We start from the raw sequence: 14,190 nt of genomic DNA on the forward strand, positions 1-14,190 counted from the left end.
CTTTACCACCCTCTTATTACCACAAAACACAGATCAAGCATGAATTTTGGTGGCATCATTTTAACCCTTCTAGAGTTATGCCCCTTTTCAAACAAAAAAAATACTGAGTTTTTGTTTCCATTCTAAAACTTTAGTTTGTCTCAACCAAATGCTATGAAACTTCTACACAATGCTTATTACCACAAAACACAGATCAAGTTTGAATTGTTCCTTTAACTGTTCTAGAGTTATGTCCTTTACAAACGTAAAATTCGCTGAATTTTCGTTTCCTTCTTTTACATTTTTTGTCTCTCAACCAAGTGCTATAAAACTTGTACACAATGCTTATTTATACCACAAAATACAGATCAAGAATGAAATTTGGGGATGCACTAAATTTTATAGAGTTGTGCCAATTACAAATGGAAAATTGTTGAATTTTTCGTTTCTATTCTCTGAATTAAAATTGCATCAACCAAATTTTATGAAATTTATACATGATACTTATTACCACAAAACTCAGATCAAGTACAAATTGGGGTAGGGTCACTTTTATTGTTGTTCAGTTATGTCCTTTTATAACTTTATTATACTTGTCCATCCTTTGTTTGATTCACCACAACCTTATAGAATTGGTTATTTCTGACTAATTTCAGTAGGATTCTTTGAAATGCTTCTTTAACAATTAGCAGCCGTCTTATTCAAATTTTAAACCCACTTCAATAATAAATTAAATATTCCCACATTACTTCAGTCAAACTAAGAACTAATTGCAACAGAAAATGTTTTAGATTAATCTTTAGCATTAAGCCCCAAATATTCACAGAAAAAAGTCCTATAAAATCTAACTTGAGGAAAACTCAAAATCAGCCTTTTTAATTCCTTATGGAAATTAACATTTGAAATGGAAATAACTCAGCAAAAATGAGTCTTCTTTTTGTGTCAGTTTTTGGTTGATATTCTTAAAATTCATGTAAAGTATGATACTTCGATTGGGTTATACGTTCATATTTGACTATATTATATAATCTTCTGCTCATGAAGTGTACAAAACCAAAGTGTTATAAGTATTTTTTATTTTTTTTGCACATTTTGATGACTGACCATTTTGAAAAAATAATGTGAATATTTGGTATTGGTTTTATCTGTAAATTATATTTGTTCAGCATTTACATTGTTTAAAGAAACTTTAAACCACAAAAAGAAGAATATATTCTTTTTTGTTTTATTAAATTTGAGATTCTTTAACTTGACATGCTGAAAATCTAATAAATGGTCAACTAATGAATTATGAAATCTAGGATGTAGCTTGATAAAAGATATTAAAACACCTATAGAGTTGTTTGTTATACTCTAAAGACAGCTAAAATATCAAGAATTAAAACATTCTGTTGAATAGAAGCAGTAAAGTTAAATTTTGTATCAATTTTTATTGATATTTCTGACTCTTTTGCAGAGTTATCTCCCATTTCAATGCAAATCTCCAAAGGAATTTAAAAATCATAATTTTTTAGTTTTCCTAAAGTTCTGTGTATATTTGGGGTATAATGCTGAAGATTAAAATTCTTCTGTTGCAATTTCTTCAAGGTTAGAGTCAAATTTATGCTAGATTGACTGTACCTTGAAACAATTTCCACTGTTCAAAGGGAAATAACTCAAACCACAATTTAATGATAATCCATTCAAATCTGATTAAAATAACATCCCAACTACTTAAAATTACAATCCTATGCATTCTCCCCTTTTCCCATCACCCAAAGTCACAGTATTCTTTAAAACTTCAGTCATTGTCTGGTTACAAATAACCTCAACCACCATACACATCCATCTGTATCCCACTTGTAACAATTTCCAAATAGCAACAAATTATTAATTTAATAAAAGGTTTCCTACCATTAACAACAATTACTAAAAGAAGAGCAAAGGATATAGGGTATCAATCCAAGACACAAAATCAGTACATGCACAGCATAAAAAAACACAAAAAAGCAAAGGGAAAGTCTTCATTGCTTTTCTTCATCTCAGTGAGGCCTTTCATAACATAGAAAACAAGTTACCTCACTGCAAGTGTAAGACAGCCCATAGCTCCGACTTCAGCAGAGTTCTGTGCAAAAACAATTTGGTTAAACTTTGTAGTATGTAGCATCATCAAATTGGGCCTGTTAAAACAGAACATACAGGAAAGAACAATGTAGTACACACTTAAAACAGAATAGTTTCTATGCATGGGTATAAATATAAAACTTTGTAGAATACATTTGAGTAATTAAGGTTGTGGACAGTTGATCCTTGTAGAGGTTGATCACTTATAAATTTCCTTTATGGAGATTTTTAAAAACTTTGCTAATGTTGCCCACTTATCAATACATAAATGAAATTAATTGGTTTTCTTGGACATGCTGAATTTAATGTGCTTTTAGAGTTTGGATATTGGACCACAATGGGCAGAAGTCCAATTTCCTATAGTTCAGGTTTTTTTTACCAAACCATTCTGTCAGAAACTTATGCTGCGTCTAATATTTGTAAAATACATTCACAAATCGGAGTTATATCAATCTTGAATGTAGTGTCCATACTTGCCCCAACTGTTTGTGTTCAACCTAAATGGTCATATAAAGCTGTGCCCCATGTAGCATTTTATTACACTTTTCAGAACCAGCCTTGCCATTGTCCCTACTTGGTTTGTCATATCTACATGAGTTAAGGTACAGGGTACGTTTAGACTGCTGTTTTTTAGGCGATTAATTTTTTTATTGAAAATCTTGTAATATGAAGATTTACTACAAGTATCACAAAAAAATTGGCTTTATCTCAATGAATTCCGTAAATGAAGTCAAAGTCCAATGAACCATTCGAGACTACCATTTACCTTACAATCGTACCGAACACTAAATGTAGGCTTGTTCAGTTGAAGATGGTATCCGAGAAAAAAGCTGACAATTATGAAAATTTATCATTGATCAATGAACCATGAAAATGCAACCAAGGTCAGATGAAATATACCAGACAGAATGTACACTTAAAGTTATTTAATTTAAAAAAGTAGCATGATTGCGTATTATATTCGAGAAATAGACTAAATAAAAAAATACTAATGTCTAATGAAAAAGGTTGCATGCAATCAGACAGACATGCACACCTTGCAAGCATTCAATACATCAGAGCTGCAACAGATCAATTGCTTACAGTATTTGCGAATTGGACAAAAAAACAAATAACATAAAACTTTTTTTTATTTTGAGGACAAAGGTACCGTTATGTTTGTACAATGTGGTTAAAGGGCTAGTTCGTTCATGCTAAAGAACCAGACGATTATCTCAAGTTAATACGTCCACCGGAACCAATTACTGACAGGAAATTTGAAAACTATATCATTCCAAAAATATTTCTTAAAACAAGTAAAAAAAAAAGTGTTTTGGCATTCCAACAAGCGTAATTTCTCAATATTTTAACTCCATTTTTGTTTAAACATTGATCGATAGAAACAATCATTATCTAGAAGGTACTAGTGCTCAACTGTCTGCTACATCAAATTATCGGACAAAAAACAAAATTATCGGACAAGAAGCAAAAGCGGACACCAAGCAAATTCGGACCAACAGCATCGTATCACCCGTAGATAAATTTGACTGCACTCTCTGCATCATTGTATTCATTGGCATCAATATATAACTTCTATGGTATCAACAACGTTTTCAAACAGAACTGTTTGCTCTTTTATTAACACTTGCATAATACAGAGGAATAACCATGCAGTATTTGATTGGTATAAACAGAGACATATATAGTTTTATATGTCTCTGTTATAAATAAATGACTTGACAATACAACTATTTGGAAACTGTGTCTCAGTGGCCGGGATAAAAAAGTATACGATATGACACTGCAACCGACAAATGCGTGTCATATATAAAAGAGGAACGAAATATATCAGATGAAAGTGAAAATCATAGATTGAAAATAAACTAACAACGCCATGGCTTAAAATAAAAAGACAAACAGACAAATAATAGTACAGGAGACACAACGTAGAAAACTTGAGACTAAATACACGAACCACACCAAAACTGGGGTTGATCTCAGGTGCTCCGCAAGGGTAAGCGGCAGATCCTGCTCCACAAGTCGCACCCGTCGTGTTGCTTATGTTCAAGTTATTACAAATTTGTAAATGGTCTAATTCGGTAGGTCACATTAGTGAAAAGGGAAGGGTATAGTTGTTACGACATAAGGAACATATCCGATATCATCTGTGAAACGGTTATTCCATAATGGTCAACCTACTACTAAAATTTACGAAGGGATGATTTCAACTTCACCATTTGGAACTCTTGGTTTAATAGCTTCATTGCAGAGGGGGGAGGGGCCGCCCCCCCCCCTTTTTCGGAAAAATTTTGGTTGCTTATATAGGGAATCACTGAAGCGTGACTGGAGCGGGCCCACTCTTAGGCCAGTCATTGGGTCCCCACTTATACAAATTTCTGGATCCGCCACTGCCTTGTGAGTAGCAATCCATTATCAAGGAAATCATGATAGGAAATACAAGCCGGGGAATGTCGTATCAATTGGGAGATATATACTCCGTATGCTGGCGCTGCTGGAATGTTGCTACATAGAAATGGAAAGTTCACAATTGGGAAACTGAAATCATCTCTTTTGTCGTTCAACCGACCCTCAATGTCAATTTCTTGATGTTAGTCAAGATATGAGGCAGACTTAATTGTATCTGTAGTATCCTCTTTCAGTAGTTCAATGGGATAGATTCTTTTAACACAGTCACCAAATTTTGTATTATTTAGTGAGAGAACATCATCTATACAACGGAACATAAGGTTAAAGGATATTGCTAACTTCTTATCTTTCTTCCTAAAACGTTCCTGTATGAAGCCAGCCTCATAATAATAAAGAAACAAGGCGCCAAAAAGAGTGGCACAATTGGTTCCCTTTAAAATTCCGACAGTCTGTTGAAAAACATGTCCTCCAAACGTAACAAATATGTGGCAGTCAAGAAATCAAGCATCTTGATAATGTCAGTTTCAGAGAATTTTTTGTTTGAAATCAGAAAGATTCTTTACAAAGTAGGAGTTATTCCTCCCCTTGGACAATAATGAAACAAAGTAATACCAACTCTTTCAATTTGTCTTTTAGTTTAGAATGGGGAATACTTGTGTAAAGTGTAGAAAAGTCAAATGTTTTAATACTATTGCAAGATTAGAGAGTCGTAGATTGTTTGTACTATAAGGCTTTAATGTCAAAAATTAAAATATCGTTCTTCGCTATCAGATTAAGAATAAAATATGACACTTCTCAATCAGATTAGATGTGAAATATTATTCCTCACAATCAAATAAAAAATAAAATATATTGTCTCGAAACTGAGACTACTAGCTATAACACATATATATGTTAAAGTAGTCTCAGCTCGAAATCAGATTAAAAATAAAAGTCAGCGCAGCCTTTTCCCTCCCCCCCAAAAAGTTATTAACAATTCGTTTATCTCGATTAACAGTCGTGGATCCCCACCTTGGTCAACTGGCAATTATCGATATATATTTTTTTAATATATATATTGACATATATATAATTACATGTGGTATACTAATACATATATGGTACTACATGTCTGATAATATCTTTAATTGGCTGACAGAAAATATCTTGATGTGCAATTCTGCTTTCGCGCCCACTGTTTTCCGATTCATAAGAAGCAAGTCTGAAATAACATGAATCGACGTACTGCTTTCTTTGTATAATAAATTATTATTTTATTCCGAGGCTTTTATTGATCAGTATAATTATCAGTTTGAATTTTTCATTATCACTTCATCTGTAGTTCAGCTGTGAATCAATACACTGATTCACGACACCAGAAGAACTGTGGTTATATATGACTTTTTAATGGTTACATATCTCTTTTATCAACAATGTGTATGTTTATAATCGGTACATGTAAACATAAATAATAGGTGTGTAGGACATGACCTACAGGTATACTGTTAAATGGACTACTTAATATGTACGTATACAGTTAATGTACCTGTATTGTCACCAGCTTTGTGTATGCATTTTACCCCGAGTATAGCAATCAAGGACGCGTATTATTACACAAACATTTAATCCAAAGTCTATAGATTACAAGAAAAATCGGATTAACTCGATGGATTGATCAATATCGGAATTCTATTACTATTCTAAACATGTAAAATTGGAATAGAGAACAAAATGTGGAAGAAATTTAGAGAGGCGTCCTCTGGAGTAACATTTACTTCGGTGACAAATTTACTACGTGGTAGGAGTTATTCTAAATTCAGTGAAGAGAACGAAATAAATGATGATCACGGTACAGCTGGAAGTGTTCTGGATCAAGACAATAATGTTATAACATGGACAAAAAATACTCAGATGTCTGACCATAATGATTTCCCTGTACGCGACAGTACAGTTCAAAATGACGATTCGTCTGACGATGAATACGGGTTTGAAAACAACCAGGAAACAGCTACAAAGTCAAGATTTCATGTTGAAAAGGATAATACAGATTGTTCAAAACAAATATCGAGGCCAGTTAAAAACAGTCCGACGCTGTCCCAGAGAAGTGGAAATATTCCAAATCCTAAAAATGAAATGAAAGAAATTGTGAACAGTTTTTCTCAAAAACGTTACCAGCATTTAGATGATTCTGGCGAGTTTTTCAATGACCGTGAAGATGATTTTGCGTCCAGTCAGTCAAAAGGTGAAAATACTAACGGTGTCTTTCACAAGGCAGGAGATGTACACCAAAATATTAAGCAACCAAATCCCTCATTGAGAAATAGTCTGAACTCAAGTTCTCAGTCGAACCAAAATGTACTCATACGAACTTTTGAAAACGGACATAGTGTGCCAAACCCCAAAAAAGAAGTCAAACAGTTTGTGGACAGTTTCTCACAAAGAAGATACCAACAATTAGAAGAATCCGACGAATCAATTGATAGCAGATCTTCAACTGCAGAAAGTGCAGAAATTGAAAACATAACATTTCACAAAGCTGAAGATGTACATGAGGATATAAGACATAAATCAAGCAAACTGAAAGGAACAAAGAAGGTACAATTCTTTAAACTATTCCGTCGAATGCCATGTGTCACGGGCACTAATAATATGTCACTGAGATGAACAAACAAAACAGAATCATTCCAGGGCATATTGAATCAGGAATCTCAGGCAAAAGTTCATTTCTCATGACGCCAACTCATTGTCATGACGCTTTTTAACATTTATTAACTGTTACGATTTTTTTACATGTATTGTTAAACTTGTTGCTGACAGCTGTTTATTAATTTCATTAATGCTCGATCAAAGTTTGTTTCGTTTGTTTGTTACAAAAAAAAAAACAAAAAAAAACATCAACACAAAACTGCCCATTCATTGTCTAGCTCTAAAAACAAAAACAAAAAACAACATACACTTGTGTATATATGTACATCGACTTTAAAATAATATAATATCAAAGGTACTCTGTTGGACTTGTGATATACTGATGAATGGAACTAGATGGGATCAATCTTTAAAACGGGTGGTAACAAAGACGTATACATATCAATGGCTAAAATATACTAAAAATTGGGATAAATATCCCCAAATGTGATATGTACTTTATGTGCAAAAACATATTGTTGAAAATATCAAGAATTGATTTCATAAGAAGCAGCAACTTTTGTCAAAAACTTTCTGGAAACATAATGGTTTATTAGAAGATTGGAATTTTTTGAATGTATCACTCTAGCAAATAGTTATATCATAAAAATACTGAACTCCGAGGAGAATGAAAAATGGAAAGTCCCTAATCAAGTGGCAAAATAAAAAGTGCACACATTAAATGAATGGATAACAACACTCATATTCCTGACTAGATACAGGCAAATTATTCACTGGAATTTTTTTAGACCCAAAACTAAAAGCCACTTTTGATTATTTTTGCTTAAAAATTAATATTTTAAGTCTTTTTTAATTTGCACTGTAAATATAAATTTATTTTGCCCGAATATTATTCCCAACTGGTATGTTATAACACTTATGGGGAACTGTTCCAACGTTGAACCTGTACCAGTTCATTACTACCTTTTTGGGGAGATGGCTTAGTTTACATATCAAAATTTCATCTCAATGAAGACGGTCAAACTCGTTCAACATGAAAATAGATGGACATACATGTATAATGTAAATGTTACAAAATAAATTGGTTGAAGATCAATCCAAATGTCAAAAATTACACGAATAGTCATGCTGAAATGTCTCGCCCACTTACTTATGAATTAATTCATGTTGAAAGTCTTAGACAAAAAGGTTAAACAATAAGTATTTATTAAAATACACATTATCACTGATCCATGTAAAGGCAAAGGTCAGTTGAACCCCGCCAGATGAACATGTACATCTTACCATCATTCCATACAGTAACACTAAATGTAGTTAACGTTTTGCTTATAGTACAGTATCTGAGAAACAGCACAAACTAAGAATACTCAACTCTGATCAATAAAGCATGACGATAAGTTCAAGGTCAGATGAAGTCTTCCTAACCAAGAATTCTAAGCTGATCAATGAACCATGAAAATAAGGTGAAGGTCAGATGAACACCAAATAAATGTGTTCAACTGCATATATAGTATCTGAGATAATAATTGACCAAGAAAACGTAACCTTTCATTCCTGAATAATGAACTGAGATGGAAGGTGAACACAGTCTGAAGGGCATGTGGCCTTTGAAGGTTTAATTCATCTACCAAATATAGTTATCATATTGGTCATATAAATGTCAAATTCAAATGAACAAAAATAGTTGTTTTAAGCCTTCACTGAACCGTATTAAAGATCAGGTCAAGGACAATGGCCATATAACAGACATATACTTGGCAAAGACGTTAATAATGTAATACAAATAGACCGGAAATACACACACACAAAAAATAAGAAAAAACATTTACAAAATTATAATCTTTTAACAAAAGTAAGAAATAAAAAAAAAGAAGTTATACTTATAAATGAAAGAAAAAAGACAACTAGAGGTCTACATACAGTCAGATGCATATACTACAATGATATATGTCTCATAAACTGTCTTCAACAATGAACAGGTGTCTTATAATATAACTACTGGAAATAGTAATACTCTACTAGAGTCCAGATATTTGTTTAATGAATCAAGTGCATTCATGGAATTTATACCTCCTCTAAGGGAGCAACCATTAAGTTAACTTCAAGTTTTTTTTTCGAACAATTTTATTTAGTTTTTCAAAGCTATCGATCAGATTATTTTTTTCAATATATTTACTACTATAAGGTATGGGGGAAAATCTGGATTCAGAATAAATTTTTTTGTCATCTGCTTGACTAGAATATACTTTTGTCATCAAATTGGGGATCAGAACTGAATATTTTTTTTTATTGAAAAAACATAACCCTCCCCTTGAAGTTAAATGGTCGTTCCCTAGATATGGCAATAAAAAAATACACAACGCAAAAATAAATATGTCGGCTTTCCAAATATGAATTAGCTTGGTTCTTTGAGACACAAACTACAACATGATACCCTCAGGTAAAATACAAGGTATGTTTTGTAGATTTGGTATCATTTGAAAACTGCAGGTTATAATGTTCTAAATACTCTGAAAAAATCGTTTATATATGGATATGCTACTCCTATATTCATGTCTAAAGATATGGAATTTCCAAAGAGAAACAAATAAGGTAAAATTAAAACAAGTGCATGTCCTATGTTGTATTTACTAGTGGCAAACAGTGCATGTTGTATTTTTTTGGTTTGTTCACAAGTGCATGTTGTATGTCGTTTTGTTTACTAGTGGAAAAAGGGTTTGTTTTTCGTTTACTAGTCGCAATCAGTGCATGTTGTTTTGTTCGCTAGTGATAACCAGTGCATGTTGTTTTGTTCACTAGTGGCAACCAGTGTATGTTTTTATTTGTGTTTTGTTCACTAGTGATAACCAGTGCATATTGTATACCGGTATTATTTTGTTCACTAGTGGTAACCAGTGCATGTTGTTTGTTGCTTTATTTACTAATGGCAATGTGCTTGTTGTTTTGTTAACTAGTGGTAAACGGTGCATGTTGTTTGTTGTTTTGTTTACGAGTGGTAACCAATGAATAATACATTGTTCACTAGTGGTTAACAGTGAATGTCGATTGTTGTTTTGTTCACTAGTGGTAACCATTGCATGTTGATTGTTGTTTTGTTTACTAGTGGTAACCGGTGCATAATGAATTAATCACTAGTGGTAACCAGTGCATGTTGTTTTTTGTTTTATTTACTAGTGAAAACCAGTGCTTGTTGTTTCATTCACTAGTGGTAACCAGTGCTTGTTGCATGATTTTGTTCACTGGTGACAACCAGCACTTGCTGTATGTTGTTTTCTTCACTAGTGGTAACCAGTGCTTGTTGTATGATATTGTTCACTTGCGGCAACTTTCTGTATGTTGTTTCGTTCACTACTGGCGACGAGTACTTGCTGTTTATTGTTTAGTTCACCAGTGGTAACCAGTGCTTGTTGTATGTTGTTTTGTTCACTAGTAGCAACCAGTGTTTGTTGTAATTTCTTATCACAAGTAGTAACAAGTGCCTATTGTATGTTTATGTACTCATATTGTGTTGTTTCGTTCACTTGTGGCAACCAGTGATTGGTGTATATTTTTTTGTTCACCAGTGGTAACCTGTGTATGATGTTTGTTTTGTCCACTAGTGGCATCCAGTGCTTTTATTTAGTTATTTTGTTCAGTATTAGCAACCAGTGCTTGTTGTATATTTTTTAGGGGTGTCAACGAGTACTCAGAGTACTCGAGTATCGCTCGATAGCACCGAGTATCGATTACTAAAATAAAACTCGACTAATCGGTTTCCTGCTAGAATGTTGTTGCTTTCTTAACAAAAAATATGTTTATTGAGAGATTAAAATTAAATACTATTTAAATAAAATTAAATACGATTCGAATGTTTGCGTTAACCTCTGCACTGTCAGATCTAGAGCATATATTTACATCCGCATGACTGTTAGTTACCTAACAAAGTTGAGAAATCGCCTTGTGTCAGACAAAGTTGACAAGATAATATTTTTCAAGAACAACAAATTCGTCGCACCCTGTGTCGGCCCTCAGAAAATGATTGAAGGCATCAGTAAGTTCTAATCATCACCCCTTTAGTGATAACTAAATGTATTTTTTACAGTTCCAAAATACTGTATTTTGAGTTATCATTTTTCTAAAGATATTAATAAATTACTTGATTAGATTATTGTCAGCTTACATAATTACTACATTGAGTAAATGGGCTATAAGTTGTCATATAAAATTCCCTGGACTATTATCTAGTCCAAGGTAATAATGTTAAGGGTTTTACGTTCATAAGGCAACAACCAACAGTACATAAAATGGGTATAATTCGGTGTTTCCATTTGTAAATGTTTTACCGAGCGAGTACTTTAGTATCAAACGGTAAATCCAACGAGTACTCGATAAAAAAATCGTCACCGAGTTGACATCCCGAATATTTTTGATCACTTGTGGCAATCAGTGCTTGTTGTGTGTTGTTTTGTTCACTAGTGGTAACCGGTGCATGTTGTATGTTGTTTTGTTCACTAGTGGTAACCGGCGGTGCATGTTGTATGTTGTTTTGTTCACAAATGGTAACCGGTGCATGTTGTATGTTGTTTTGTTCACTAGTGGTAACCGGTGCATGTTGTATGTTGTTTTGTTCACTAGTGGTAACCGGTGCATGTTGTTTGTTGCTTTGTTCACTAGTGGTAACCGGCGGTGCATGTTGTATGTTGTTTTGTTCACAAATGGTAACCGGTGCATGTTGTATGTTGTTTTGTTCACTAGTGGTAACCGGTGCATGTTGTATGTTGTTTTGTTCACTAGTGGTAACCGGTGCATGTTGTTTGTTGCTTTGTTCACTAGTGGTAACCGGCGGTGCATGTTGTATGTTGTTTTGTTCACAAATGGTAACCGGTGCATGTTGTATGTTGTTTTGTTCACTAGTGGTAACCGGTGCATGTTGTATGTTGTTTTGTTCACTAGTGGTAACCGGTGCATGTTGTATGTTGTTTTGTTCACTAGTGGTAACCGGTGCATGTTGTATGTTGTTTTGTTCACTAGTGGTAACCGGTGCATGTTGTATGTTGTTTTGTTCACTAGTGGTAACCGGTGCATGTTGTTTGTTGCTTTGTTTACTAGTGGTTTTACCTTGCTTGTTGTATGTTTAGTTCACTAGATGCAACCAGTACTTGTTTTGTGTTGTTTCGTCACTAGTGGTAACCAGTGCTTGCTGTATGTTGTTCTGTTCACTAGAGGTAACATGTGCTTGTTGTATGTTTTTCATTCACTAAAGGTATCCAGTGCATGTTGTATGTTTTTGTTCACTATGTGTAACCTTGGTTAGTTTACAAGTGTATGTTGTGTAATTTTAGCAGTAATTTTGCTTATCAATGCATGTTGTATATTAGTTACGAGTATTGAAGTTTCTATTCACCACATGAGTGTACTTTCAGTTTTGTGCACAGTTTGTTTAGATTTGTACGTTTTGTTTTGTTGAATTATGTATGCAGTTTTGTTTCTGTTCAATATCATGTAGAGTTTTGTTCCTGTATAAAATTATACAAATTTTTTTCTTTCATATCTAAAGAAAGCATGTTCATCTTCTTGCAAATTCAATCAAAGTAAAAGTTAATGACAACTGTTTTATTTTGCCGTTTGCCAGCAAAATGTCTTTCAGTGAAGTATCAATCTGCAGACAATATTTAGAAAATGCAGAAACTATCAATTTAATTCTTAATTTATTTCTTGAATGGTTAAGATCATTTTAAAATGTGATAAGAACAAATCAAATACAATATGTTATTGGTGATAGAAGTTTACATGTTTCAGTCAATGCTTAATATATTTTTCAGGTTTGGCAGTTTACATGTTTCAGTCAATGCTTAATATATTTTTCAGGTTGCCAAACGTACAAGAAAAATAATAAGAAGATCCTGGAAATGGTTAAGACATGGATTTGCGGCATATGCACAGGGAATTCAGTTTTCTAATATATTTGTAATGGTACATAAACGAAGCTGATGCTATCAAGTAAAGCAACCAGATTTTGTGAAATTGTGTTAACAATTTGTATTTTTGATGGCTCAGTAGCTTATCACCTGGAGATATAGAAGAAAAAAAACCACTGTTGTATGACAAAATGTTTACAAATGACAACTTCATGCTTCCTATATATCTTATATTTTGTGGTGCTACAACTTCAGATAATTTTACATGCAAGATTCTAAATCAAACAATTTACACCCATTATCACATAGTTCTTTAATTGGTTGATTTGTTTGCTGTTATTCATTAAATAATGTTCACATAACTAATCCATATACAAAGTAATTCAATGAGAACAATACAGGTCCATCTCATCTGTATATTTTATGTAAAATTCATAATGAGAAATTCAAGAATTATATTTCACTTGAATGAGAAAAATATTTAAATCTCATTCTCTTTCAACATGTATCATAAGATATAATATCAACTGTCTACTTTGTAAATGATTAGTCCAGTATTAACAGTAAACCTCATATTCAAAATGTGGCACATCTAACAATATGTATATATTTTATATATCATAGTTGAAATGGTATTGTGGTAACCATGTAGATATCCTTTGCAATTTCAGTAAATTTCTTATGTAAATATCACTTTTCAAGTCTGTGCTTTAATCAGTGAAATCCAATTATATTCAATTTTTTTTAATATATATCATGTATGTTAAAGTTTTTTTTATCAAAACAAAAATGAAATCCAATGGTTTGATAGCTTTATATATATTATATTATATGTTATTTAGATTTTTATTAATAGATATTTTTATACCTTTTTATTGCTAGTTTTATAAATTTCATTTTAATGAACAGGTTTATATTGGACACATACTGAACCCCTAAAGCTCGAACAAATACAGTTCTCTCAAAAAACAAAATTTGTTTTATTCTGCAAATACTTTCAATTAAAATTGGATGCAAATATGACATAAGAATAACCTGTACTACTTCACAAGCTAAGGCTTTTAAATCTTGGCCTTTTTTTACAGCATATATTGTGACTAAAATTGATTGTAAAATATACTGCATTGTTTACGAGTCATGACTTAAATATGATCTTTCAGAAAAAACGAATATTGGAGAA

The 14,190-nt window shown here is 32.7% G+C and overlaps 1 protein-coding gene across 2 annotated transcripts; it reads left to right on the forward strand.

The window, feature by feature from the left end:
* The first annotated feature begins 5,862 nt into the window (after positions 1–5,862).
* Positions 5,863–13,167, forward strand: LOC143067819 (uncharacterized). Of its 2 annotated transcripts, XM_076241381.1 has the most exons (3): positions 5,863–7,062; positions 9,579–9,705; positions 12,961–13,167. In XM_076241381.1, exons 1-2 carry the CDS (start codon positions 6,199–6,201, stop codon positions 9,702–9,704), a joined length of 990 nt encoding a protein of 329 aa, XP_076097496.1. In that variant the 5' UTR covers positions 5,863–6,198; the 3' UTR covers position 9,705; positions 12,961–13,167. The 2 variants fall into 2 exon arrangements, with proteins under 2 accessions (XP_076097496.1, XP_076097497.1); XM_076241382.1 differs by lacking the exon at positions 9,579–9,705.
* Positions 13,168–14,190: the final 1,023 nt, after the last annotated feature.

Source organism: Mytilus galloprovincialis, chromosome 3, assembly GCF_965363235.1.
Source record: "Mytilus galloprovincialis chromosome 3, xbMytGall1.hap1.1, whole genome shotgun sequence".
NCBI lineage: Eukaryota > Metazoa > Mollusca > Bivalvia > Mytilida > Mytilidae > Mytilus > Mytilus galloprovincialis.